Source organism: Nycticebus coucang, chromosome 9 (assembly GCF_027406575.1).
Source record: "Nycticebus coucang isolate mNycCou1 chromosome 9, mNycCou1.pri, whole genome shotgun sequence".
In the NCBI taxonomy this organism is placed as follows: Eukaryota; Metazoa; Chordata; class Mammalia; order Primates; family Lorisidae; genus Nycticebus; species Nycticebus coucang.
Window position 1 is genome coordinate 40,888,867 of NC_069788.1, and position 27,403 is coordinate 40,916,269.

Here is a 27,403-nt window from a genome sequence, read left to right on the forward strand (position 1 = left end):
CTTGTTTATTTATTTTAGCAGCAGGTCTTGCTTTGTTACCTGGGATTGAGCATAGTGGCATCCCCTTGTAGCTCAATGGAACCTCATACTCCTAGGCTTAAGCAATTATCCTACCCTAGTCTCCCAAGTAGCTGGGGCTACAGGTGTGAGCCACCATGCCTGGCCAAGAGTTTGCTTTTTATTTGAAGTGAGATGGGAAGACATTGAAGGGTTTTAAGCAATGGAGTGACTAATTTGGTTTACATTTTCAAGAGCTTTGTGTGGAGAAATGGTCTGTAAAGAGAGGAAATATATGAATTCAAAGAGATGCAATCTGTGAAGGAAGAGAGTCTTTTGAGTGTAGAGGAGAAAAGGCACTCTGGTTAGAGTGGGGTCAGGGAAGGCTGCCTGAGGAAATGACACCTCAGTGGCACCTGGAGGATGGAAAGTGAAAAAAGAAAAGGTGATTTCAGCAAGGCCCTGTGGCATAAGGTAGTAGGTCAAGTGCCAGAGAACCTTAGGGGAAATGCCTGGAGTTAGGCAGTGGCCAGATTCTTTCTGGTTGCTGCTTGGAGAACAAGTTGGAGGGAAGTCTGAGTAGAAGCTGGGAGATCATTTAGGGGCTATGTGGTGGTCCAAGTGAGAGGTGAGGGGTGGTTTGAACTAAAATGGTAACATGGAAGTTGCAAAAAAGTAAATTGACCTGAGAGCTGTTTTTGAAAGTAAAATCAAAAGACTTGCTGTTGGATTAGGTTGGGAGTTGTGGTGGATGGAGGTGTCATTCTGGCTTCTACCTCTGATTCACTGAGTTAGGGAACATTGCCTGCAGACAGGTTTTACCAGGGAGGGGCATAGAGAGTATAAATTAGAGTTTTGAGGTACGTTTGGGAAAACCAAGTGGAGATATAAAGCAAGCAGGGGTAGTGTGTGTATAGGAGTCTGGAATTCAAAAAAGAGGTCTGTTAATATGTGTAAGATTAACATGTCTGTTAATATGTGCCTTTTGTTAACTTTGAGGATACTATATGGTGCTGGGGATATAAGGATGTGTAACTTTCATTTAGTGTTTATTGAATGCCTGCAGGTCATGAGTGGTTAGTATTGTTTTCTGGGAGCTTCCTTAACAACTAGACAGGTCAATTACAAAATCACAATAAGGCATGATGGGGGCAGTGATGAAGGGAAACACAAGTTGATTCAAGGACTTATAAAAGGGCCACATGACCTAGATTGGCATCAGTGAAGGCTCTTGCTGAAGGGCATAAGCCTGTTCTGAGCCTTAGAAGAGACAGAATTAGGCAGACAAAGGGAATACAAGAAGGTCTAATACTAAAAGGCCTGATGGTATGAGAGGAGACAAGACAACTCAGAAAATCTAGAAGCTCTATATCCCTGCCTTTCACTAGAGACAGAATGAGTGAGAAGGTGGTTGACTAGTAAAGTCTGCATTTAAGTTGGATGTTTTGATGTTGGTGAGGGTTATGTGGTGGGACTCTCCATAGCTATTTGGAAGGAGAAGAAAAGAATATTCACAGTTGGAAGGGACATTCAGCCCTTTTTGATAATTTACAAATGAGCTTACTAAAAGCCAAAGAGGACAACTAACTTGCTGATAGTGTTGCAGGAAGACGAGGCCGAATGGAGAGAAAGTACACCCAACACCGTGTTTAAAAGAGGAAGGGTTTTATTCTAGCCAGTAGAGTAACCGCAGACTATAGTCCAAAGTGGTCATGCTCCCTGACTGGCTTAGTCTTCTCCTTTGTATTTCCAATCAAAAGTTCCAGCCCATGGATACTTTTCTCATTTGTCAGTTTGAATCCAGCTGGAGAAGTGGGCTTAGGCTTTTATAGAAGCAGAAGGAAGTGTTAGTTTCCAGGTCCCAGGAAGTTACGTTTCTACAAATTCCTAAGAGCTGAGTCACCCCAGGGAGAATCTTGCAGGTGTGTCCTTGGGGCCTCCTAGAAAAGACCTCTAATCTTTTAGACTTCGCTTTTCCCAGATATCTTCTCTGAATAGGAGAGGTAGGGCCCAGGTCTCCTAGAGTCCAGGTTAGGGTCTTATACACTGCCACAGGAACTGTATGTGCCCCTTAAGTACACGTTCCTATGCTTTCTCTTGGAGCAAGAGAATGCCCTGTAACTATCCAGAATGCTGGCATTGAGTAATGCAGGACTCTGTATGGGCTGATGAGCTGTGTTCTTTGGAGCTGACATCGGCCTAATTTTAGTTCCTTATGTGTATGTTAAAGTGGACCTGTTTTTAATGGGTCTGTCCCCTTGGATTTAAACAGAGCATTTTCTCTGAACTTCTGCTGTTTGTGCACTCAGCATTCTTTCTTTCTACTTTCTGTGTCTTTGTCCTCTTCTTTATCATATATTAGTAATAAATAATAGTAGTTGTTCTAGTGATGGTAGTGGTAAATATTTATTGAGCATTTATTTTATACAAGGTATCATAGTAATTGCTTTATTTAATTTAATTTTGTCAATAGTCCTCTGAGCTAGCATTTTATTATTACCCACATTTTAAAGAAAACTGAGGCTTAAAAAAAAATCTATCAAAAGTTGCATAGTAGTAAATGGTGGTGCCAAGATTGGAATTCAGGCAATGTAACTTTGGATATTCCTTACTTCCTTTCTTGAGGCAATCTCTGAAGCAGTGTTGTTCAAAAGAAATACAATGAGAACTACAAATGCAAGCCATGTATATAATTTAAAATTTTCTAATAACCAGGCTGAAGAAAAAAAATAAGAATTAGGTGTAATTAATTTATTTTATGGAGCCTAATATATCTCAAATATAAACATCTCAAAAAAATTAATGAGATATTTTACTAAGTCTTTGAAATACAATGTGTGTTTTGCATTTACAGTACATCTCAATTTGGACTTGCTACATTTCATGTTTTCAGGACCCCCATGTGGCCATTGTAGCTCCAAAGGGACAAGAGAGTTTATGAAAAGACTGACTCAGCATTCTACTGCTTGTGAGCCAAAGAGAGCAAAACTCTGCTGAATATTAGAAGATGAGGCAATTGAAAATAAAATAGCAAACTCCTGGGCCTGATCCAGTGATACCCTAACCCCCATTCCCAGGTTCCCCTGAGTCTGACTTGAAGACAGTTGGGGGTGGGGAGATCATGGAGGGTCTCCTATTACCCTGAAGCTGGTAGGATTATTTTTTTTCTTCCTAGATTGAGATTGCATTTCTCTAGAGTCTGGGTTGTTACTCATCATGGTTGGTTTCCGTAGTACTCCATTTCTAAGGAAGCTTGGAAGTATATAGGCATTTGTGGGCTGGTCATCAGATTTTGCAACATTGTTTGGTTTAGTAAAGACTTCAGAATTCTAAGGCTTATAAATTTTAGTTTTGGAATGTTATCATTTAACTGTAGAGAGAGCAAGGTCGGAGAAAGAATTATATTTATTTGCTTTATGTTCTCTAAATTATAGCACAAGGAGAAGAGGAATGACTTTGTTAGTTGGTGTTTGGGATAATGCTTATTACTTGCTCTTCCTTCTGTGGCTAGGCTTGGACTTGGTTCAGAGTAAGCCTTCACTAGCTGTTGAATATCAGTTAAGAAACAGATATTCCTGGAACTGAGCTGTATGCATAATTTCCTTCATGAACTTCCGTTCTTAAATACTTGCTTCCCTGCCCATTATAAAAAAGCAATACAGGCATATCCTAACAAACTACATAACGTGAAAGTGTAGAAAGAACAGAATTCTACCCTTTCTGTGTTCTCAAAATGCAAACCTGCACATTGTCTAAAAACACCTGAACGAGAATTTTATGGGGAGTGGAAAAATAGACAGTGGTAGCTCAAAGATTTTAAAAAGGTTTTAACTCTCAGGATTATACCGTTGCTAAGGTTTATTTGTATTCCATTGAAAGTATGTATAGATTTGATAGTTTTTTTTAAAAAAAGAAACAACCCTAAATTTCTACAGGTTTTGAGAGAGAACATGAAGAAAGGTTCTGTATGATAATTAAGTGATTTTGTAAGTTGAAAAATATTTGGAAAAAAATGAGAAACATGGAAAATGTGATAAGGGTTAATACCTTGGTTAATAAAGTAGAAATTAGGATAGCAAATATAACAGAGCTTCTGTAGCTAACTACCTCCCTACATTGATCACCTCCTTGACTAAATTTTTGGTACAATAGGTCTAGTTCTTTATGTTGACCTCCTCCGTATGTTGACAAGTTTTTTCAGTCACTTGGATGGTCAACTTACAGAAGTTCTATTATATTTAGTGAATATTTGAGGAAAGGAGAGCATCTTAATGAAAAAATACATTTTTTAAAACCTTATTCAAATTAATATAAAGGTACAATAGTTAGGTTACATTGTTCTTACTTTCAGGGTAAAGTTCCATTTGTAGAAGAGCCCCTCACCCAGGGGTGTGCTATACACCCTCACAGTGTGCACATTAGGTGAGATCTTGCCTTCTGCCCTCCCTTCTTCTGCCGTACGTCCTCCCCCCAGCCCCCTTACTTCCTTTTACTCCCAAACTAGACTATAATAGTGTTTTATTGTTCTTAGGAACATGTAATTATTTATATATTGATTTCATGTTAGTATGGAGTTCATTGGATATTTATCTTTCCATTCTTGCAATACTTTACTAAGAAGAATGTATTTCAACTCCATCCAGGTAAATGTAAAAGATATAAAGTCTCCATCTTTTTTAATGGATAAATAGTATTCCATGGTATACATATTCCACAGTTTTTTGATCCATTCATGAGTTGATGGGCACTTAGGTTCTTCCATGACTTGGCAATTATGAATTAAACCACAATAAACATCCTAGTGCAAATGTCTTTTTGGTAAAATGATTTAGGTTCTTCTGGGTAGATACCTAGTGATGGGATTGTAGGGTCAAATTGAAGGTCTACATTTAGATCTTTGAAGATTCTCCATACTTCTCTCCAAAAGGGCTGTATTAGTTTGTAATCCCACCAGCAAGGTAGAAAGTGTTCCCTTCTCTCCACATCCACACCAGCAGCTGGTGTTTGGGGACTTTCTGATGTGGACTAATCTTGCTGGGGTTAGGTGATATGTTAGAGTGGTTTTGATTTGCATTTCTCTGATGATTAAAGACGATGAACATTTTTTCATGTTTTTTGGCCATTCGTTTGTCATCCTCAGAGAAGTTTCTATTCAAATCACTTGCCCACTTATAGAGAGGGTTGCTTGCATTTTTCTTATTGTTTAATCTGAGTTCTCTGTAGATTCTAGTTATCAGGCCTTTGTCAGTTTTATAACATGCAAAAATCTTCTCCCATTCTGAGGACTGTTTGCTTTGTTTGTGGTACTCTTAAGCTGTGCAAAAGCTTTTCTTTCCCCACATTCTCTTCTAGAATTTTTATTGTTTCATATCTTAAATTAAAATCTTTTATTCTGTGAGAATCAATTTTTGTCAGTGGTGAGAGGTGCAGGTCCAATTTCAGTCTTCTGCATGTGGATAACCCAGCACCATTTGTTAAATAAGGATTATTTTCCCCATTGCATGTTTTTGTTAGGCTTATCAAAGATTAAATGACAATATATGTGGCTGGGTTCATCTCTAGATTCTCATCCTAGTCCCTAGATCTGTGTCTCTATTTTTGTGCCAGTACCATGTGTTTTGATCACTACAGCCTTGTAATATAACCTGAAGTCTGGCAACGTGATACCTCCAGAATTGTTTTTATTTCTAAGAACTGTATTTGCTATTCAGGGTTTTTTTCTGGTTCCATATGAATCAAAGTACTATTTTTTCAAGATCTTTAATGTATGATATTGGTGCTTTGTTGGGGATTGCATTAAATTGATAGATTGCTTTGGGTAGTGTGGACATTTTAACAATGTTGATTCTTCTCAGCCTTGAGCATGGTATGTTCTTCCATTTGTTGACATCTTCTGCTATTTCCTTTCTCAAAGTTTCATAATTATCTTTATATCTCTTTCACTTCTTTTGTTAGAAGTGAGTATTCCCAAGTATTTCATCTTCTTTGGTGCTATTGTAAAAGGAATAGAGTCTTTGATTTTGTTCTTGGCTTAACAATTGTTGGCATATATGAAGGCTGCTGATTTGTGGGTATTGATTTTGTAACCTGAGACGCTGCTATAGTCCTTGATCACTTCTAAGAGCTTTGTAGTTGAGTTCCTGGGGTTTTCCAGGTATAAGATCATGTCATCTGAGAAGAGGGAGAGTTTGACCTATCTGCCTTCATTTGGATTCCTTTGATCTCCTTCTCTTGCCTGATTGCAATGGCCAGAACTTCCAACACTATGTTAAATAGCAGTGGAGACACTGGGCATCCTTGTCCGGTTCCAGATATGAGTGGGAATGCTTTCAGTTTTACTCCATTCAATATGATATTGGCTGTGGGTTTGCTGTAGAAAGCCTCTATCAGCTAAGCCTATTTTCTTGAGTGTTTTTATCATGAACGGATGTTGGTTATTGTCAAAAGCCTTTTCTGTATCAATTGAAAGAATCATATGGTCTTTGTATTTGATTCTATTTATGTGGTGTATTATATTTATTGATTTGCATATATTGAACCAACCCTGTGTCTCTGGGATAAAACTCCCATGATCATGGTGTATAACCTTTTTAATGTGTTGTTGATACTACAGCCTTAATTCTGTATCTTGCTAATATCTTGTTGAATATGTTTGCATCCATACTCATTAATGATATTGGTCTATAGTTTTCTTTTTTTGTTGAGTCCTTTCCTGGTTTAGGGATCAGGGTGATATTTGCTTCATAGAATGTGTTGGGGAGGATACCTTCTTTTTTTATATTTTAGAAAAGTTTTTGCATTATAGGAACTAGTTCCTCTTCAAAGGTTTAATAGAATTCTGGTGTGAAACCGTCTGGTCCAGGGCTTTTCTTTTTGGGGAGATTTTGTACAATTGATGCTATTTCAGTACTTGATATTGGTCTATTCAAGATTTCTAAATCTTTCTGGCTGAGTTTTGGAAGGTATTGTGCTTCTAGATATCGGTCCATCTCTACATTTTCATATTTCTGGGAATAGAGTTTTTGGTAGTAAAAACTCGGTTGTTATTTCCCCTTTATCATTTCTGATTATAGTTATTAGAGATCTTGTTTTTCTGTTTCTGGTTAGTCTAGCCAAGGGTTTATCAATTTTATTAATCTTTTCAAAGAACCAATTTTTTGTTTTGCTGATCTTCTGAATAGTTCTTTTGTTTTCAATTTCATTTAGCTCTGCTCTAACTTTGGTTATTTCTTTTCTTCTGCTAGGTTTGGGATTAGATTGTTCTTCCTTTTCCAGTTGCTTGAGAAGGCCCATTAGGTTGCTGACTTGCTCTCTTTCTATTTTCTTGATGAAGGCATCTAATGCTATAGATTTCCCTCTACAGACTGCCTTTGCAGTATCCCACAGGTTTTGATAGTTTGTGTTTTCATTATCATTTTGTTCCAGAAATCAAATGATCTCGTTCTCGATCTCAGCTATGACCCAGCTATCATTCAGTATGAGGTTGTTTAGTTTCCATGATTTTATCAGAGTATGAAGATTTCTGTTGCTGTTGAGTTCAGCTTTTATTCCATGATGATCTGAGAAGATACAGGGGATAATTTCTATTCTTTTAAATTTATTGATGTTAGCTTTGTGACCTAAGATATGATTAATTTTGGAAGATGATCCATGGGCTGATGAGAAGAATGTGTATTCGGTTTTGTTAGGATAAAGTGTTCTATAAATGTCTGTTAAGTTCATTTGTTCTAGGGTCTTGTTTAAGTCCATTATTTGTTTAGTTTCTTCTTGGAGGATCTGTCCAGTCCTGCCAATGGGACGTTAAGATCTCCAACTATTATAGTGTGGGAAGATACCTAATCCTTCAGATCAGTTAGGGTTTGTTTTATATATTGAGGAGCATTCAGATAGGGTAAATAGATGTTAACTATTGAAATCTCTTCATATTGTGTGTTTCCTTTGACCATTATGAAGTGTCCATCTTTATCTTTCATTATTTTTGTTGGTTAGAATCTCATTGTATCTGCATACAAGATTGCAACCTCAGCTTTTTTCGCTCCATTTGCCTAGAATACTGTTGCTCATTCCTTCACCCTGAGTCTTGTTATATATTTTGAGGTAAGGTGAGTTTCTTGTAGGCCACAGATATCTGGTCTGAGTTTTTGTATCTATTCGGCCAGCCTATGCCTCTTTAAAGGAGAGTTCAAACCATTCGTATTAATTGAGAGAATTGATAGATGTGGCAGAGTTTTTGGTCATCTTATTTTTCATAAGGCCAGAGTTTAATTTTATGCCTCTTACCATTGTGGAAGCTTTCTTTAATTTCTGGGTAGGTTTACTTTGGTGGTTACCCTCCTGTTGCTTGTTATGAAGAATGGGCCTTGTTCTGAAGAATGGATATTTCCTGTAGAGTTGGTGGAGTCATGGCAAATTTTCTCAGCATGTGGATGTTAGTGAACTATTTGATTTCTCCATCACAAACAAAACTCAGTTTGGCAGGGCATAGGATCCTGGGCTGGAAATTGTTTTGTTTAAGAAGGTTGAAGGTCGATGACCATCCTTTTCTGGCTTGGAAAGTTTTGGCTAAAAGATCTGCAGTTATCCTTATACTTTTCCCTTTGTAAGTAATACTTTTCTTATGCCTGGCTACTTGCAGAAATTTCTCCTTCATGTTAAAACATTGGCAAAATTAATTACAATGTGTCTAGGAGATGCTTTGTTTGGATTGAGTCATGGTAGGGTTCTGAAACTACTATCTAAATTTCTGTGTCTCTTGCAATACTTTGGAAATTCTCCACCATAATAGGAAATTCTCCACCTCTGTCTTGGAGCAGAGAATTTGTGCCTTTGGGACCATCTTTTTCTCTTTCAGGAATCCCTATAATTCAGATATTTGATTTCTTGGAATGATCCCATAACTCAGGGAATTTTCTGTTCTTTTTCTCCATTTTTCTGCCTCTTTGAATGCTTGGGATAGTTCAAAAGTCTTGTCTTCTTTATCTGAGGTGCTTTATTTGCACTGCTCAACTCTTATTTCTGAGGGACTCTACTGTATTTTGTAGCTCCTCAAATACCTTTTTTAATTCCTTAAGCTCTGCTATATCTTTCCTCATTATGTCCATATCCTTCGTGACTTTGTCTTTGAATTCATTAATTTCTTGAGACAACTTCTGAACTGCTTTTTGGTTCTCTGTTTCCATCTTTTCCTCCAGTCCTATTATCTTATTTGCCATCCATATTCTAAATTCTATTTCTGACATTTCAGCAATTTCTCTATGGATGGGATTCTCTGTTGTATTTTCTTTGATATCCCCAGGAGGCATTCATCTGCTGATTTTTCAGGTTGCCAGAGTTCTTCAGCTGATTCTGCCTCATGAGTATTTTCAGCTTCTTCCTCTTTTTCTCTTTTTTAATATGTTAATTATACTTTTTTAGCTAAATTGATAGGTTGTCCCTGAAGAGTCCACTCCTCACCATTACAGTGCCACCACTGCACTAACAAAGGCAGAGAAATGGTGAATCTATAGCCCCAGATAGTGTCTCCAGGGGCCCAAGAATCAGTAGGCAGTACTGGCCCAGAGTTCCAATCAAAGTTGCTTTCCCAGAGCTGGTTCTACCCACCAAACCAGAAGGCTGCCAGCTGGCAACGGTGGTCCAGAGTTCAGAAGAGATACTTATGCCTTGGGCACCATCCAGCCAGTTGAGCGCTGAGGCCTGCAGCTCTGTAGACAGTGTAGGTCCAGAGCTCATACAAAGTTGCTCAGGCCCTGGGCACTGCCTGTCCAAACTCAGGTGACTACCACCTGGCAGCGAGCACAAGTCTAAAGTTCAGATAAGAGTCGCTCAGGTACCTGACACAGCCCACCCACTTCAGCTCAGAGAGGCTCCTCCTAGTGGAAATTGTTAATCCAAAATTCAGTACGAAGTTGCCTAAACCCTGGCCCATTTGAGCTCAGAGAACCCTGCCTGGTGGAGGCCGGAGATCCAAAGTTCTGTTCAAAGATGCTTAACCCCCAGCCCTACCCTTCCAATAAGCTCAGAGAGCCTTACCTGGAGGAGGCCAGAGGTCCAAAATTCAACCTAAAGTCACTGAGACATCTGCCTGCCCATCCAGTCAAGCTTAGAGAGCCATACCTGGTGGAGAGGGCAGGTCCAAAGTTTAGTCAGAAGTCAAAGTCCTTTAAGCACTGGCCCCGCCCACCCAACGTAGCTCAGAAGTTGTCCTAAAGGGTAGAAAACAGTTGCCTGAGAATTCTGGAGGAACTGGAGATGGGTAGTTCACCCTCTCCCCACAAAAGCTTAGACTGTTGTACTGCTGTTCTCAAGCTGCAGCTCAGCAGGCTGGCTGACTTCCCCAGCTTCCCAGTGAGCTCGTCAAACACTTCAGACTCTCAACATGGGGCTGGGGGAAGGGCAATCTCCGTGCTCAGTTTGCAGGAAAAATATTTGGTCTTTTGTGCCAGACAGAATGGGGTCCAGCCTCAGTGGTGGGGCCTCAATAATGAAGGAAGACTGGGACTTGGCAACTGCTCTCCTGTGGGATAAGGTCAGGAGACTTTTGAACCCAGTTTGCTGGCTGACTGGTTGCACACCATGGAGCTCCCATTTGGGGAGAGGGGTCTCCCTTCCTCTGGGTGCTGGGCTCGTAACTGTTGTTTTTCTTTCATTTTCTTGTTTCTGCCACTTGATTCAGCCTGGGTGATGTGTACCTCACACAGTCCTCTCAGTGCAGAGCTCCTGTCATTTGGTTTCCATCTATTTTAGTCCAGTATCTCTCCCTTTGAGCATGAGCCTCTGGTGAAAGCTGCTTCTAGTCGGCCATCTTCCCACAATTCCCCCTAGTTATCTGAAACATTTGTTTATAAATGGTTGAGGGATTTTTTTTTAAGAAGGGCACATGTGTTTTTGTAATTAACTCCTGAGATTGACAAGGAGTCCCACATTTGTGTTCAATGTAATATTTACTAGATCCTTGTGAGATATCAGGAAGAAAGACCTAGTCACTGTCCACCAGGATTTGGACCTCTAGGTCTTTAGGTATCTTGTGTACTTCTCATTGGTCACAAATTATCTCAGTAGCCACATGTACCCATTTTCCTTCTCTTTCTAACAGTAATTACTCCCTGCTATTTTCCTGATCATTGCTATGGTAGTGTCTGTTAGTCTTGTGACCTTCCAGCAACTTGTGATGTATGCTGTGTGCACAATTCTGTAACTATCACCATTACCCTACTTTGTGTTACAAGCTAGCAATTGCATTTTGTGGAGAACAGGACATATTCGGTCAATTGAGTCACAAGGTTTCCAAAACTCATTGTTTTTTGCAGGGCTCTTTTTAATTTTCTTATTTAGGAGGCCAGACTTTTCTTCTACTTCACTATAGCACCTTTCTATCCCTAATCGTTGTTTTTCTCAAATATACAAATATACATACGCACATATTTTCTCATAAATGGATCCCATTTCATTGAGGCCTGCTCATCTGCTTTGGAGTTCAGGTCAGATGTACAGATCTGGTCCTTTCTTATTAATGGTTGCATTGTACAGATGCATTATAATTTATTTGCCACTCATCATATTGATGGGTATTTAGTCCCCCAGCTTTTTGCAATTTCAAGCAATGCTATAATTAATAACTTTATATATTTCTAGAACATATAACGTGGGCTGTAAGAAATGTATATTTAAAATTGTTATTATTTTTCTTTCAGACAGAGTCTTACTTTGTCACACTCAGTAGAGGGCTATGGTGTCATAGCTCCTAGCGAACTCTTGGGCTCAAGAGATATCTTGCCTCAGCCTTCCCAAGTAGTTGTGAGTACAGGTGTCTGCCACGATGCCCAGCTGTTTTGTAGAGATGGAGTTTCTCTTCTGCTCAGGCTGGTCTCAAACTCCTGAGCTCACATGGTCTGCCCTCCTCAACCTACCAAAGTGCTGGGATTACAGGTGTGAGCCACTGTGCTTGGCCTTAAAATTTGATAAATTCTGTTTTTTTTTTTAATTTCCTTGCTTATTTTTTATTTTGATTTCTTTGCCTTTTTTTTTTTTTTGTTATTGTTGTTGAGACAGAGTCCCACCTTATGCCCTGAACAGCGTACAATGGCGTCGTAGCTCACTGCAACCTCAGTCTTGGCTGTGGGTATTCTGCTGCCTCAGCCTCTGGAAGCTGCTGGGATTACAGGTGCTTGCTGTGGTGCCTGGCTGGTTTTTCATTTTTTTAAGGAGTTGAGGTCTTACTCTCACTCAGGCAAGTCTTGAACCCCCAAGCTCAAGCAATTCTCCCTCCTCAGCTTTCCACAGTGCTGGGATTACAGGCGTGAGCCACCCGAACTAACCTCCAAAAGGCAGAACTAGTTTATATTTCTTGTGTACAATGTAAGAGGACATTGTTTCCTGTATCATGGTTTAGTTATAGCATTTTAGAACTTGAAGGACCTCAGAATGTGGCCTAACCCTGCCCCTGCACCCCAATCCTCCTTTCTCGAGGAAGAAAGTAAGTCCTCCTAGACTTAAAATGCTTTGACCAGGTGCTAGCCTGGCAGAACCATGAGTACTTCCCTGGTCCTGATCTTTGTTCCCCTGAATGCATCTTAGTTTAGACACATTTTAATAAGGTTCTACCACAGGGTTTATCTGTTTCTGTCCTTTGTTGATAACTAAAAACAAACTTCCTTTTCAGTTTCACATTTACTGTTAGTGTTGCTGAGTCCCTTGCCTTTGCTGTGTTGTCTGCATGGAACATCTTTCATCTAATATCCTTAGAAAGCCATCTTTTTCCATTATCTAAACCCTACCCTATCCTCAGAGTGCATGGGTTACTTTCAGTTTATCCTTGGGTACAAGAAAGAGAGTTTTTTTTGTTGTTGCAGTTTGGCTGAGGCCGGGTTCAAACCTACCACCCTTGGTATATGGGGCTGGTGCCCTACCCACTGAGCCATAGGCGCCGCCCAGAGAGTGTTTTATGAATCTTGTTTCATAAGCAGCAGCTGATTCCATCCTTTTTGCCAAGTAAAACATAAGCTGCTTCACATTAATACGCTTAGAGAAGGAAATGGACTTCAGGCATTTCTCTGTTATAACACTTTTGTCAAATATGATATTCTTTCAACTAATGAAATCTAACTTAATATTTAAAAATGTATTTTTTTCAATTTTTTTTATTGTTAAATCATAGCTGTGTACATTAGTGCAATCGCCTGTACCCATTCTAAGATGCACCATAGATGTGGCCCCACCCATTACCCTCCCTCCACTAAAACCTCCCCCCTCCCTTCCCCTTCCTTGGCCCTTTCCCCATAGTCTTGTGCTATAGTTGGGTTATAGCCTTCATGTGAAAGCTATAATTTAGCTTCATAGTAGGGCTGAGTACATTGGATACTTTTTCTTCTATTCCTGAGATACTTTGCTAAGAAGAATATGTTCCAGCTCTATCCATGTAAACATGAAAGAGGTAAAGTCTCCATCTTTCTTTAAGGCTGCATAGTATTCCATGGTATACATGTACCACAATTTGCTAGTCCATTCGTGGGTCGATGGGCACTTGGGCTTCTTCCATGACTTGGCAATTATGAATTGGGCTGCAATAAACATTCTGGTACAGATGTCTTTGTTATATTATGACTTTTGGTCTTCTGGGTATAAACCTAGTAAAGGAATTATAGGATCGAATGGCAGGTCTATTTTTAGGTCTCTAAGTATTCTCCAAACATCCTTCCAGAAGGAACGTATTAGTGTACATTCCCACCAGCAGTGTAGAAGTGTGCCCTTTCCTCCACATCCACGCCAACATTTCTGGTTTTGGGATTTTGTTATGTGGGCTACTCTTACTGGGGTTAGGTGATATCTCAGAGTAGTTTTGATTTGCATTTCTCTGATGATTAAGGATGATGAGCGTTTTTTCATGTGTTTGTACATTTTGCGTCGGTCTTCTTTAGAGAAGTTTCTCTTCAAGTCCCTTGCACCCTGAGATGGGGTCACGTGTTCTTTTCTTGTTAATACGTTTGAGTTCTCTGTGGATTCTGGTTATTAGACCTTTATCGGAGGTATAACCTGCAAATATTTTCTCCCATTCTGAGGGCTGTCTGCTTGCTTTACTCACTGTGTTCTTGGCTGTGCAGAAGCTTTTTAGTTTGATCAGATCCCAGTAGTGTATTTTTGATACTGCTTCAATTGCCTGGGGTGTCCTCCTCATAAAATATTCACCCAGGCCGATTCCTTCAAGAGTTTTCCCTGCACTTTCTTCAAGTATTTTTATAGTTTTATGTTTTAAGTTTAGATCTTTTATCCAGTGAGAGTCTATCTTAGTTAATGGTGAAAGGTGTGGGTCCAGTTTCAATCTTCTACAGGTTGCCAGCCAGTTTACCCAGCACCATTTGTTAAATAGGGAATCTTTTCCCCACTGAATGTTTTTAATTGGCTTGTCAAAGATCAAATAATGGTAAGTAGCTGGATCCATCTCTTGGTTCTCTATTCTGTTCCAGACATCTACTTCTCTGCTTTTGTGCCAGTACCATGCTGTTTTGATCACTATGGATTTATAGTACAGTCTCAGGTCTGGTAGTGTGATTCCTCCTGCTTTGTTTTTATTGCTCAGTAATGTTTTGGCTATTCGAGGTTTTTTTTGATTCCGTATAAAACGAAGTATTATTTTTTCAAGATCTTTAAAGTATGACAATGGAGCTTTAATAGGAATTGCATTAAAGTTATATATTGCTTTGGGCAGTATGGACATTTTAACAATGTTGATTCTTCCCAGCCATGAGCATGGTATGTTTTTCCATCTGTTAACATCTTCGGCTGTTTCTTTTCTTAGAGTTTCATAGTTCTGTTTGTAGAGATCTTTCATGTCCTTTGTTAGGTGTACTCCCAAATATTTCATCTTCTTTGGCACTACTGTGAAAGGAATAGAGTCCTTGACTGTTTGTTTGGCTTGGTTATTGTTGGTATATATAAAGGCTACAGATTTATGGGTGTTGATTTTGTAGCCTGAGACATTGCTATATTTCTTGATCACTTCTAAAAGTTTTGTAGTAGAATCCCTAGTGTTTTCCAGATATACGATCATATCATCTGTGAAGAGTGAAAGTTTGATCTCTTCTGACCCTATGTGGATACCCTTGATCGCCTTTCCTTCCCTAATTGCAATGGCTAAAACTTCCATTACAATGTTAAAGAGCAATGGAGACAATGGGCAACCTTGCCTGGTTCCTGATCTAAGTGGAAATGATTTCAATTTAACTCCATTCAATACGATATTGGCTGTGGGTTTGCTGTAGATGGCCTCTATTAGTTTAAGAAATGTCCCTTCTATACCAATTTTCTTAAGTGTTCTGATCATGAAGGGATGCTGGATATTATCAAAAGCTTTTTCTGCATCAATTGAGAGAATCGTATGGTCTTTGTTTTTTAATTTGTTTATGTGCTTAATTATACTTATAGATTTACATATAATGAACCAGCCTTGAGACCCTGGGATAAAATTGACTTGGTCATGATGTATAATTTTTTTGATGTGTTGTTGGATTCTGTTTGTTAGGATCTTATTGAGTATTTTAGCATCTATATTCATTAGTGATATTGGTCTATAATTTTCTTTTCTTGTTGGGTCTTTCCCTGGTTTGGGGATCAAGGTGATGTTTGCTTCGTAGAATGTGCTGGGTAATATTCCTTCTTTTTCTGTATTTTGGAAGAGGTTTAGTAGTATAGGTACTAGTTCTTTAAATGTTTGGTAGAATTCTGATGTAAAGCCATCTGGTCCTGGGCTTTTCTTTTTAGGGAGATTTTGTATAGTTGATGCTATTTCAGAACTTGATATAGGCCCGTTCAACATTTCCACTTCATTCTGGCTAAGTCTTGGTAGGTGGCGTGCTTCCAGGTATTGGTCGATTTCTTTCAGATTTTCATATTTGTGAGAGTAGAGTTTCTTGTATTCGTTAAGGATTTTTTGAATTTCTGAGGGGTCTGTTGTTATTTCATCATTACCATTTCTGATTGATGAACATTTAAAAATATTTTTATCCACAATTTTTTTTTCTTAGAAATGACCTTCAGAAAGTATTTTGCTTGTAAAGGATAAATAGGTTCTCTTCTTCTTTTGTCCTTAAGTACCTGCATTGTGGGCTTTTCTTATAAAGGCGTGGTCCCAGTATTTTCTTTTGATGAGGTATAAGAATTTGTGTCAGTGACATCCCATGGTAATGCTGTACTGGAGCTGGTCACATATCAAGACTATGAGTTTCAGTAAAGAATTAACAGATGAAATTCTAAGGAACAGAGATCAGCCTTAATGTATATTTCAATTGTGATAAAAGAAAGAGAATTCAATATTAGATGTGAATTAAATTTGGTCCATGAATGTTGCTCAAAACTGAGGATAGCAGTCTAATCATAAGCATATCAATTATTCATTAGTGTCTTGGAAATATTAGTGCACAGAATATAAAAAAACCTATCCACGACCAGGGATGTCCAACCTTTTTTCTTTTCTGCCACAGATGTGGAGAGTGTGTCTTGGGCCACACAAACACTAACAAAAGCTGATTGGAAAAAAAAAAAAGTCCTTGCATACTTTTCCTGATATTGAAAAGACTAGCACCACAGACTAGCAAAAAAAAAAAAAAAAAAAAGTCCTCACAAAATCAGGATTTGGTCCCCATGGGATTGAAGGGTGAACGCCCCTGCTGACTACCCTTTAGTTTTGTTAAAAACAGAAAAAACTATCTATTTTAAAATGAGTTTTATTCTCTCACAGGGTAGGTAAAGTGTATATGTGCACCAGAAGAAAGTGAAACGTAGTTCACATATTTGCCTACTCGTGGGGTTTTGGGGAAGTTTGGTGGTAAGATTAAGTTTAAAACATGAAAGTGTAACAGTTATATAGGAAAAGTATATTTTCCTAATCTTAGGAGACAGGTAGATTCTTTTGCTTAAGTTTTTTTGTTGTTCTAAAATGGATATTGTAGGCTTGATCTATGCCTATTCATTCATTCCTTTATTCTTAGGTAGCTATGGATTTTGATTTGGAAGGGATTCTTGGTCAATTCAGAGGCCCCTTAGTTGAGCCAGGCAGGCTGTAGTTTTGGACAGTAATTTGTAGACTGCATAGGAATAATTATCTCTGAGTTTTCTTTTTTTTTTTTAAATCACAGTAGAGAATGGTATGTTGGAGTTAGAATAAAAAGATAATGCTCATAAAACTAAAGGGAAGAGATTATATAGGAGGGGGGAAAAAGAAGAAAGACTAATATAATTTGTGAATATTTCCTTTAGATTATATTCTGGAATGGCACAATTAAATGTATAAATCAAGGTTTTAGTTATATTAATTTCTCAGAGTGGATCTTTTTTTATTTTACAATTTCACAGAAAATAGCCAAGATATTGAGGTTTAATAAACTCTAGTCAAAATGTATACAGTAGAACATTTTTATAACATTCTATAAATGAAAAGCCAATTTCCTTTACACAGACAATAATGCAAATGTTCACAGTAGCTTTGCCACAAAGAAATTAAATTGCTGCAATTGATGATTCCGCTGTTTTAATGGGAGTTCATGCTATAATAACCTTTATTAATTAGGAAAATATCATATAATTTAAATCTGGGAAAGAATATTACAGACCCATAAGTTGCCAGTGAAGAAATTAAGCAGAAATGACTTGTCCTGTATCTTCAAATATTATTACAACTAATAACCTCTGCACTTACCGTGACTTTTTCATTATTTTTTGGCTCCAGGTTCATCCATTTTTCTGCTCCCAGCATGCAGTTCATACAATTTTCAATGGGCTTGGGACCAATAAAGCTGAGAATATGACAAAGGAAAGTTATGTAATCTCTGAGATAATGTGTTAGCTACTTCTTAGAGTTGGAATCTGTGACTTGTCATTCCAAATGTCATCCCATTTTATGTAATATTGCCTTATAGGAAGCCACGTAGAAGAACAAATGCAAGCTTAGAGACTGGGGAAGATTGGCATAGGTTTTGGTGAACATTAAGCTGTGAAAATCTGATGATTGCTCCTGATCCCTTTGTGAAGCATAAGCTGAAGGAGGTACTTTATAGGGAAGAAAGAAGAAGTGTTGCCAAAGTGCAGAGAGGTTTCACCCTAGGTCTGGTTGCTTGTTGCTCAAAGATCCAATTATTGAGATAATGAAGATTGCTATAAAGAAAGGAATTTTTTAAAAGATCCAATTAGGGACAAGGATTGCCAAGAAGAAAGGAATTTTTTTTTTTATTTCCATGTGACATAATTTTGTACGTAGAAAAGAAAAGTGCGTCAACAAGATCTCTGGATTAAAATTCAATATACAAATATCCTTGTATACCATTAACAATTAAAGAATTAAAGTTAACGTGACAATACAAAATATAAAATATGTAGAAATAGTTCTTCAGAAATATATAGTATTTCTACATGGAGAAAGGAATTTTTTTTTTTTTGAGACAGTTTCACTATGTTGCTGTAGAGTGCTGTCTCATCACAGCTCACAGCAACCTCCAAGTCTTGGGCTTAAGCGATTCTCTTGTGTCAGCCTCCCAAGTAGCTGGGACCACAGGTGCCCACCATAATGCCTGGCCATTTTTTGGTTGTAGTTATTATTGTTCTTTGGCAGGCTTGGGCCGGGTTTGAACCCACCAACTCTGGTGTATGTAGCTGGCACCCTAGCTGCTGAGCTACAGGCACCAAGCTGAGAAAGGAATTTTTTTTAACAGGAAAGATGTCTTGCCTCACGTCTGTCTCCAACTAACAGAGATCTTGGACCTTTAAAAGTTGGGCCATGTGCTTTGGAGCAAGTCCAGTAGTTATTAACACGGGGCTCCTTTCTTTGTGGGTAGATTGTGGGAGATGGCAAATCTTGGCACCAGGAAGACCTAGATCTTCAGAATCTTAGCTTTGTCTTGCGGAAAATCCACCATTTCTGGCAAACAACTTAAAAGGTCAAGTAGTTAAAGGAAAAGATTATTACAAAACACATTGAAATTTGTTCATGGATCCTGTTACAGAAGCAAGTTCCAGTATTTGGGGGAACTATAAAGTGTAATAGAATCTCACTTGGATCATTTAATACTTACATTGTTGGAGGATACCTGATTATATCTGATTTGAATGTTTTTGTTTGTTTGTAGGAAAGGTTGTTTTAATTAGAGATTAAATCTAGAGAGGCTGAAGGAGGCTTGAATTGAATAGAAATAGAAGGAGTAGAAAGTAGTAGGAGTAGGAGTAGGTTCTTCCAGCTGTCATGGAATTAGTTATTATCAAACTGAGCCTGGAGCATTGCATAGTCTGGAAGAATACTTCTCAAAAGATAGCTCAAGCCCACTGGTCCAAAAAATACTGGCAAATAATAAGTAAGCTCCTAGTCTTTCATTTACATAGATCCTTTGGCAACTTACTAATAACCAATCAAATGAATCATTAAGAGAAAGCAAACTGTGGCATTCATAAACCCACTTTTTAACCTAGAAAAATAGGGAAACCCATTCTGATTTAGGGATCCAAGAAGTCTGGATACCATGCAATGTTTAGCAACATTGCAAAGCTTCTGTCTCATATATGAATATACATAAATTAGAATTATTTTATAATTTGGAAAGATAATATCACTAATACATGTTGAGTTGAGCTTTTCAGTTGTTTCTATTCTTGTTTTTATTATAAATTGCTGTTTATTTATTTATTTTTGTTGAGACAGAGTTCTACCCTATGCCCTGAGCAGAGTGCAATGGCACTGTAGCTCACTGCAACCTCAGATGTGGGTTGTGGGTATCGTGCTGCCTCAGCCTCTGAAGCTGGTGGGATTACGGCGCTCACTATGGCACCCAGCTAGGTTTTTCCATTTTTTTCATGAGTCAGGATCTCACTTTTGCTCACACAAGCCTGGAACTCCTGAGCTCAAGCAATCCTCCCGCCTCAGCCTGCCACAGTGCTGGGATTACAGGCGTGAGCCACCATGCCATGCTATTACGCCTTATTATTATTGTTTAAATTTGTTATAGGTTGTTCAGTTAACCCTATATTATATATTGATGCATATTTATATCAACAATATTCTTGTTTTGAGATTTTTCAGTAACTAGACTTTATGTTGCAGTTCATCTATGAATTATTTTGCCCATATTAACAAAGTGTATGTACATGTAATCTTCTAAAAGAGGATTTAAAAATAGCTCTTTATTCTCATTACCTACAGCATATTTTACCTGATCTGAATATGGTATGTTAAAGTTTGAGAACTGCTGGTCTAAGGAGTTAGTTGGTGGGTCTACAAGTCAGAGTCAGAATCATTTTTGATTTCTTACATGTCATTCCAGCATAGTTATCAGAAGTTCAAGACCTTGACAGAGGTTGGTTTGAATCTGCTATTTATTGGCTATGACCTACATAAGAATTAGAATTAGAAAAATCTAATTCATTGTTTTTCTTTATTTCTTTCTTTCTTTTTTTTTTGAGACAGAATCTCAGTTTGTTGCCTTGATAGAGTGCTGTAGTGTCATAGCTCACAGCAACCTTAAACTCTTGGGCTCAAGCAATCCTCTTGCCTTAGCCTCCTGAGTAGCTAGTAGCTGGGACTAAGGTGTGCACCCCTATGCCCGGCTCATTTTTCTATTTTAATAGAGATGGGGTCTCTCTCTCTTGCTCAGGCTGGTCTCAAACTCCTGAGCTCAGGTGATCCACTCGCCTCAGCTTCCCAGAGTGCTGGGATTACAGGTATGAGCTCCCATGCTTGGCCCTAATTTGGTTTTTTCAATATTAAACAAGTACTTTCTGTGTACTATAAAATGCTTAATTTATTAGCACATCGTAATTTTTTAAAGGCTTATTTTGGGTTAAAATGTCCAGCAAATATTTATTCAACAAATATTTTATTACCTTTTGTGTGGAGGTTCAATGTTAATTATAGTGTATGTTTTAAATAATTTTTGTGAGTATTTCAAATGCGGAGGTCACCTTCTTACATAATAAAACCCCTCCCCTCCCTTTCCTCTTCTTCCTTTTCCTCCTCTCAACTTAATACTTGCCATAAACAAGTAAGGACACTATCTTCAGCTCTGTCTCTTTGTGGAATTCCCGTTCTCTCTTAAGACATCCATTTATCTCATGAAACAAGCGACTATTTCTGAATGCAGATCGTGAGAAGAAGGCAGTGGTCATCTATCTATTAAATATTAGTAAGTTTAATTTTTTCCCTATTTTTCTAGGTTAAAAATAAATATTAATAGAAATATTAATACTTTCTTCTCAAATCTCCATGTTTTGTACTGTCTGTGAGATGTGAGCACCCATTTGGTAGAGCAAGTAGCCAATTATTTGAATAGTAACTTTGACTCTGAGACAAGAATATAACTGATAATTTTCTGAATTCCTGTGCATTTACTATTCTATTTAGCTTCTTTTAGTTGTCTTGCTATGATACTCATGGAAGTATTTGACTTCTAAAAATCGCGAAGTCATGACCTACTAGCTTTAGAATTGATGTTACTTGTCATCTAATTCTACCTTACTCAGTAGACACTGAGTTCTTCAAAGGCAGAGACTTTTGTTAATCTGTTTTTCTGTCACCTACTATTGGGCCTATGTTGTAGAAAGAGCTCAATCAATCTTTTATCAAATGAATTATATACAGATTCAGAGCTAGTTTGTCCTTTGGCAAAGAAGTGGAGAATTGATAGCTATGGTAATTGATAGGTGGAGTTACATGTACTCTTAGTAAAATATGGTATGGTGGAGAATTGATAGGTATGGTAATTGATGGGTGGAGTTACATGTAGTCTTAGTAAAATAATTTTGTTAGATTATTTTTATGGTATCAGTATTCAAAGCTGAACCTATCTAAACATTTATTTACAAGCATATAAAATCAAAGAATGCCAAGACTTTGGAGCTAAAATTAATTTCTGGGGAAGAAAGACAAATCAGGAGTCCTGTTATATGAACTCTAGTCATGTTTTTCACTATAGCACTTTATTTGCTGGATGACATTATTCTTCTGTAAAATTTAGAGTTGGATTTACAGAATGTCAGAATCAAGGTTAAACCTAGAAGTATAGTCAGTCTTTACCTGTTTATTTAGAGCAGCGGTTCTCAACCTGTGGGTCATGACAGGAACTGTATTAAAGGGCTGCGGCATTAGGAAGGTTGAGAATCACTGATTTAGAGTTTTGGATGGCCAAGGTAGAGTATATATCAAAGAAAGTGAAGTATCCTTGTGAGAAAGTGGAATGTGTTTTTTTTTTTTAGTGTTTAAGATGCAGACGGGACATCATTTATCTCCCCAAGTGATATTAATTTAAAGTTTAAGGAATACTGCTTCAAATTACACATCACATGGGTACTAAGAGCAGAAAGAAACTGCTAAACCATATGCTTGTAAATGCCATCTCTTTTCTCAAGAGAAACATCCTTTATATTTTGTAATTAAAGAGCAGAAGGTCTTTTTTCTCATAAAGGCTTTTCAGTCAGGAAATATGGCAGGCAGAGAGGGCTTCCCAAGGGAGATTTATCCAGTGTTCAAGGACTCTTTGGTGTCTTCACCTTGTAGGACTTTGCTCTTTGACTATTTCCTGATTAAGCTCTGGAGAATAAACTTTAATTCTAAAAAATTTAGTTAGCATTTGTTAAAGTTCATAAAGCGTTCTGCTGTGAGCTTTAAGTAAAGAAATTGATATTTAGGTCAACATTTTTTTTTCTTAAGAGGCAATTATAACATTATAGCATATGGTAGTCTCACTTTATTGATAGATATTGTTGATTATTTTGGTTAGAATGAATGGTGTAGATTTAGTGCTGAATAACAAACAGGAAGTAACCCTCAGGATTTTAGTATTGCTGGTTTAGTCATTTTTTTTATTTTTGATTCATTTTAATCCATAAAAGTTAACTAATCAGGAAAAATAGTGTAGTTTCTATACCACCATGCTTGGTAAATCCATATGAGGTCCCAGAAGCTTCAACTAATAATTGTATACATTACCAAGAAAGGCACTGTTGCCAGAATTTCTTTGTTCGGTAGGTCCTTGATCTCAAAATGAACCCAGAGACCACAGAGACTAATGATAAGACAGGATTTATAGATAGAATGAAATAGAAGGAAGGCAGGCTACCAGAGCGCAGAGGGGGCAAGACCCAAGTGGGAAAACCCCATATGAGTCTTTATCTAGCAGCTTTATACTGTTTGGGGAATTACACTTGGCGGACTTCAATGTTGACTAGGACTGAATGCAGGTATTAACAAATGAATGCAATGCCTCCCACTCTGGGGGCAAAATGGCAGGCTGTTCCCTTTAGAACATGCCCAGCCTGGGTTACACAAAATTGCCCAGGCCTAGGAAACTGGGCTTCCCTATTCAGTCCTGAATGGGGGAACACAAGAAAATTTAGAGTCTGCTTTTAGACACCTATATAAAGGAGGAAAACAAAAATAAAATAAAAAATTTTGAAGGCATATTAACAAAAATAAGAATAACTGGCTTGGCGCCCATAGCTCAGCAGCTAGGGTGCCAGCCACATACACTGGAGCTGGCAGGTTCGAACCCAGCCTGGGCTCGCCAAACAACAATGACAACTACAACCAAAAAATAGCCAGGCGTTGTGGCAGGCACCTGTAGTCCCAGCTACTTGGGAGGCAGAGGCAAGAGAATCACTTAACCCCAATAGTTTTGACATAGATTATATGGCCTGCAAAGTCTTTAAAATATTTACTATATCTGACCCTTTACAGAAAGTTTGCCAGCTCCTATGTTAGTCTGTTGTTGTATTACACATTAGACTATTATAACACACATTTCTTGCTTATATTCCTAAACAGAGCCTCTTAGGCTGAATTTGCCTTTTGTACACTGGTGATTGGAGATGATTCTTCTTTTTAGGGCTTTGGCAATGAGGCATGCTGCTAGTCCTCTGCTGCTCTTACTTTAGGGAACCAGGATTTTGCTCGCTTCTCTGGAGTGGATATTTCCTTGCCTAGCTCTTCCTCCAAGTTCTGCATCACTGTCATTGGCTATTGCTCCCCCCTCTGGGCGGGGGGGCACACAGAAATAGGGTAACTGGAACAGGCAGCTTGGGAACCTGGTCCATGAGGATCTTCCCACTGCGGTGGAGGGGCAGAAAGACCATTTTGACATGCATCTTAAAAAGCACTTTAAGTGTTTAGTTAGCTTTGTTTATGATATGTGATTTTTTTTTCGTTTTTAAAGATAGCTTTATTAGACTTTTTTCATGTGTACATTCTGATTTCATATAGAATTAGGAATGCTTACATCACACTGGTTAATATATACCTCATCTTGTTTACTTAATTGTGTTAAGACATTTATACTCTATACTAATAGATCCGACATGTACCCTTGCAATATGCACCATAGGTGTGATCTCACCATTCACCCTCTCTCCGACCTCCCCACTCTCCTCCCATCCTCCCCTTTCCTCCTTCTTCCTGGGCCTTAGTTGTGATCTATTCTTCATATGAAAGTGTGAGTGATTGTAAATCGGTTTCATAATAGTACTGAGTACATTGGATATTTTTTCTTGCATTCTTGAGATACTTTATTAAGTAGAATATGTTCCAGCCCCATCCATGTAAAAGTAAAAGAGGTAAAGTCTCCATCTTTTTTAAGGCTGCATAATATTCCATGGTATACATATACAACAATTTATTAATCCGTTCATGGGTCGATGGGCATTTGGACTTCTTCCATGACTTGGCTAGAGCTGCAATGAACAATCTGGTGCAAATATCTTTGTTATAAAGTGATTTTTGGTTTTTTGAACATATACCTAGTAGAAGAATTGCAGGATCAAATGGCAGGTCTACTTTTAGATCCTGAGTATTCTCCATACTTCTTTCCAAAAGGGACGTACTAGCTTGCACTCCCACCAGGAGTGCAGAAGTGTTCCCTTTTTTCCACATCCACGCCAGCATCTGTAATTTTGGGATTTTGTTATGTAAGCCACTCTTACTGGAGTTAGATGATATCTCAAAGTGGTTTTGATTTGCATTTCTCTGATGATTAAAGATGATGGGCATTTTTTCATGTGTCTGTAGGCCATGCGCCTATCTTCTTCAGAGAAACTTCTGTTTAAGTCTCTTGCCCACAATGAAATGGGATTACTTGTTCTTTTTTTATTGATAAGTGTGAGTTCTTTGTGGATTCTGGTTATCAAACCTTTGTCAGAAGCATAACCTGCAAATATCCTCTCCCATTCTGGGGGCTGTCTGCTTGCTTTACTTACTGTGTTCTTGGCTGTGCAGAAGCTTTTTAGTTTGATCAGATCCCAGTAATGTATTTTTGGTGTTGCTTCAATTGCCCAGGGGGGTCCTCCTTATAAAGTATTCTCCCAGGCCAATTTCTTCAAGTGTTTCTCCTGCACTCTCTAAGAATCTTTATAGTTTCATGTCTTAAGTTTAGATCTTTTATCCAGTGAGAGTCAATTTTTGTTAATGGTGAAAAGTGTGGGGCCAGTTTCAATCCTCTACTAGTCGCCAGCCAGTTCTCCCAGCACCATTTGTTAAATAGGGAATCTTTCCCCCAAATTATATTTTTGATGGGTTTATCAAAGATCAAATGGTGATAAGTGTCTGGGTTCATCTTTTGGTTCTCTATTCTGTTCCACACATCTACCTCTCTATTTTTGTGCCAGTACTATGCTATTTTCATCACTATAGATTTATAGTATAGTTTGAAGTCTGGTAGCATAATTCCTCCTGATTTGTTTTTATTTCTGGATAATGTCTTGGCTATTTGAGGCTTTTTCTGGTTCCATATAAAATGAAGTACTATTTTTTCCAGATCTTCAAAGTACAATGGTGCTTTGATAGGGATTGCATTAAATTTGTAAATTTCTTTGGGTAATAGGGACATTTTAATAATGTTGATTCTTCCCAGCCATGAGCATGGTATGTTTTTCCATTTGTTAACATCTTCAGCTATTTCTTTTCTCCGAGTTTAATAATTCTCTTTATAGAGATCTTTCATGTCCTTTGTTAGGTAAATTCCCAGATATTTCATCTTCTTTGGTCCAACTGTAAAGGGAACAGTCCTTGACTGTTTTTTCAGCTTGACTATTATTGGTATTTATAAAAGCTACTGATTTGTGAGTATCGATTTTGCATCCTGAGACACTACTGTATTCCTTGATCACTTCTAAGAGTTTTGTAGTTGAGTCCCTGAGGTTTTCCAGGTATAAAATCACATCATCTGCGAAGAGTGAAAGTTTGATCTCCTCTGACCCTATTTGTATACCCTTGATCGCCTTCTCTTGCCTGATTGTGATGGCCAAGATTTCCATTACAATGTTAAAGAGCAGTGGAAGACAATGGGCAACCTTGCCTGGTTCCTGATCTGAGTGGAAATGTTTTCACTTTTACTCCATTCAATATGATATTGGCTGTCGATTTGCTGTAGATGGCCTCTATTAGTTTAAGAAAAGTCCCTTCTATACCTATTCTCTTAAGTGTTCTGTTCATGAAAGGATGTTGGATGTTGTCAAAAGCTTTTTCTGCATCTATTGAATCTTATGGTCTTTGTTTTTTAGTTTGTTTATGTGATGTGATTTTCTGAGTGTACTCCCTTCCTCTAACTCCGATCTGTTCTTTATCTAATAGATCAGCGACTATCGTCTATTCTACAAGATGAGTAACAGCCACCCTCTTCGCCCCTTTGCTGCAGTGGGGGAAATTGATCATGTGCACATTTTGTCTGAACATATTGGTGCCTTGTTGATTGGGGAAGAATATGGTGATGTCACATTTGTGGTGGAAAAGAAACGTTTTCCTGCCCACAGGGTCATTTTAGCAGCCAGGTGCCACTATTTTCGGTAAGTGTATAGTACATTTTTTTGAAGATTCAAGCCACTTTTTAAAAAAACACTGATATTTTCTACTCTCTGATATGTAACCGAGCCTAACAACAAATTCTAGAAGTCTCTCAATTCAACATCTATAAGGATTTCGTCTTCAATAGACTTTGTTATTTTTTGAGATTACCTTTTCCTTTAGGAACCATCTTAAAATTAAGGGGTTAGAAGGCTTCTTAGGCCAGATAGTACCCATTTTTCAAGGTCTCTAGAATATTTCTCAGGCTGAGTCTGTGTTACCCTCACTTTCTCACAGTGGATGATTAATGGGATTTAAACTGATTTACTGGCAGGTAGACTTCTTGTTGTATAGGTAGACTGACCTCTGGACTTGTTAGGACATGTATACCTCTGAGGTCTTAGACCTCAGTAGTAATGTAACACATTTCTCTAACATACTTAGTTTGACAATCCCAAATTAAAAGAAACGTAAGTGTTGATTGAGACTGAGTTTCATTGTTATGTTAAAACTAAGACTAAACAAAATATTTATATATTTAAATAATGTAAAAAACCCACTTATATATAGCTATTTTTTGTTACTTGGAGCTTCAATTTCCAGGGTTATAAA

General features: G+C 38.0%; 1 protein-coding gene across 2 annotated transcripts in view; it reads left to right on the forward strand.

The window, feature by feature from the left end:
* The window catches only part of BTBD9 (BTB domain containing 9), a 478,407-nt gene that overhangs the window by 18,754 nt on the left and 432,250 nt on the right, over positions 1–27,403 (forward strand). Inside the window, exon 2 of one of the 2 annotated variants that reach the window (XM_053603528.1) lies at positions 26,582–26,793. The exons of the other annotated variant lie outside the window; for it this stretch is intronic. Coding sequence (XP_053459503.1) covers positions 26,609–26,793 — 185 coding nt within the window. The 5' untranslated portion in view covers positions 26,582–26,608. The remainder of the gene's footprint in view (positions 1–26,581; positions 26,794–27,403) is intronic. 2 annotated transcript variants of the gene reach the window in all.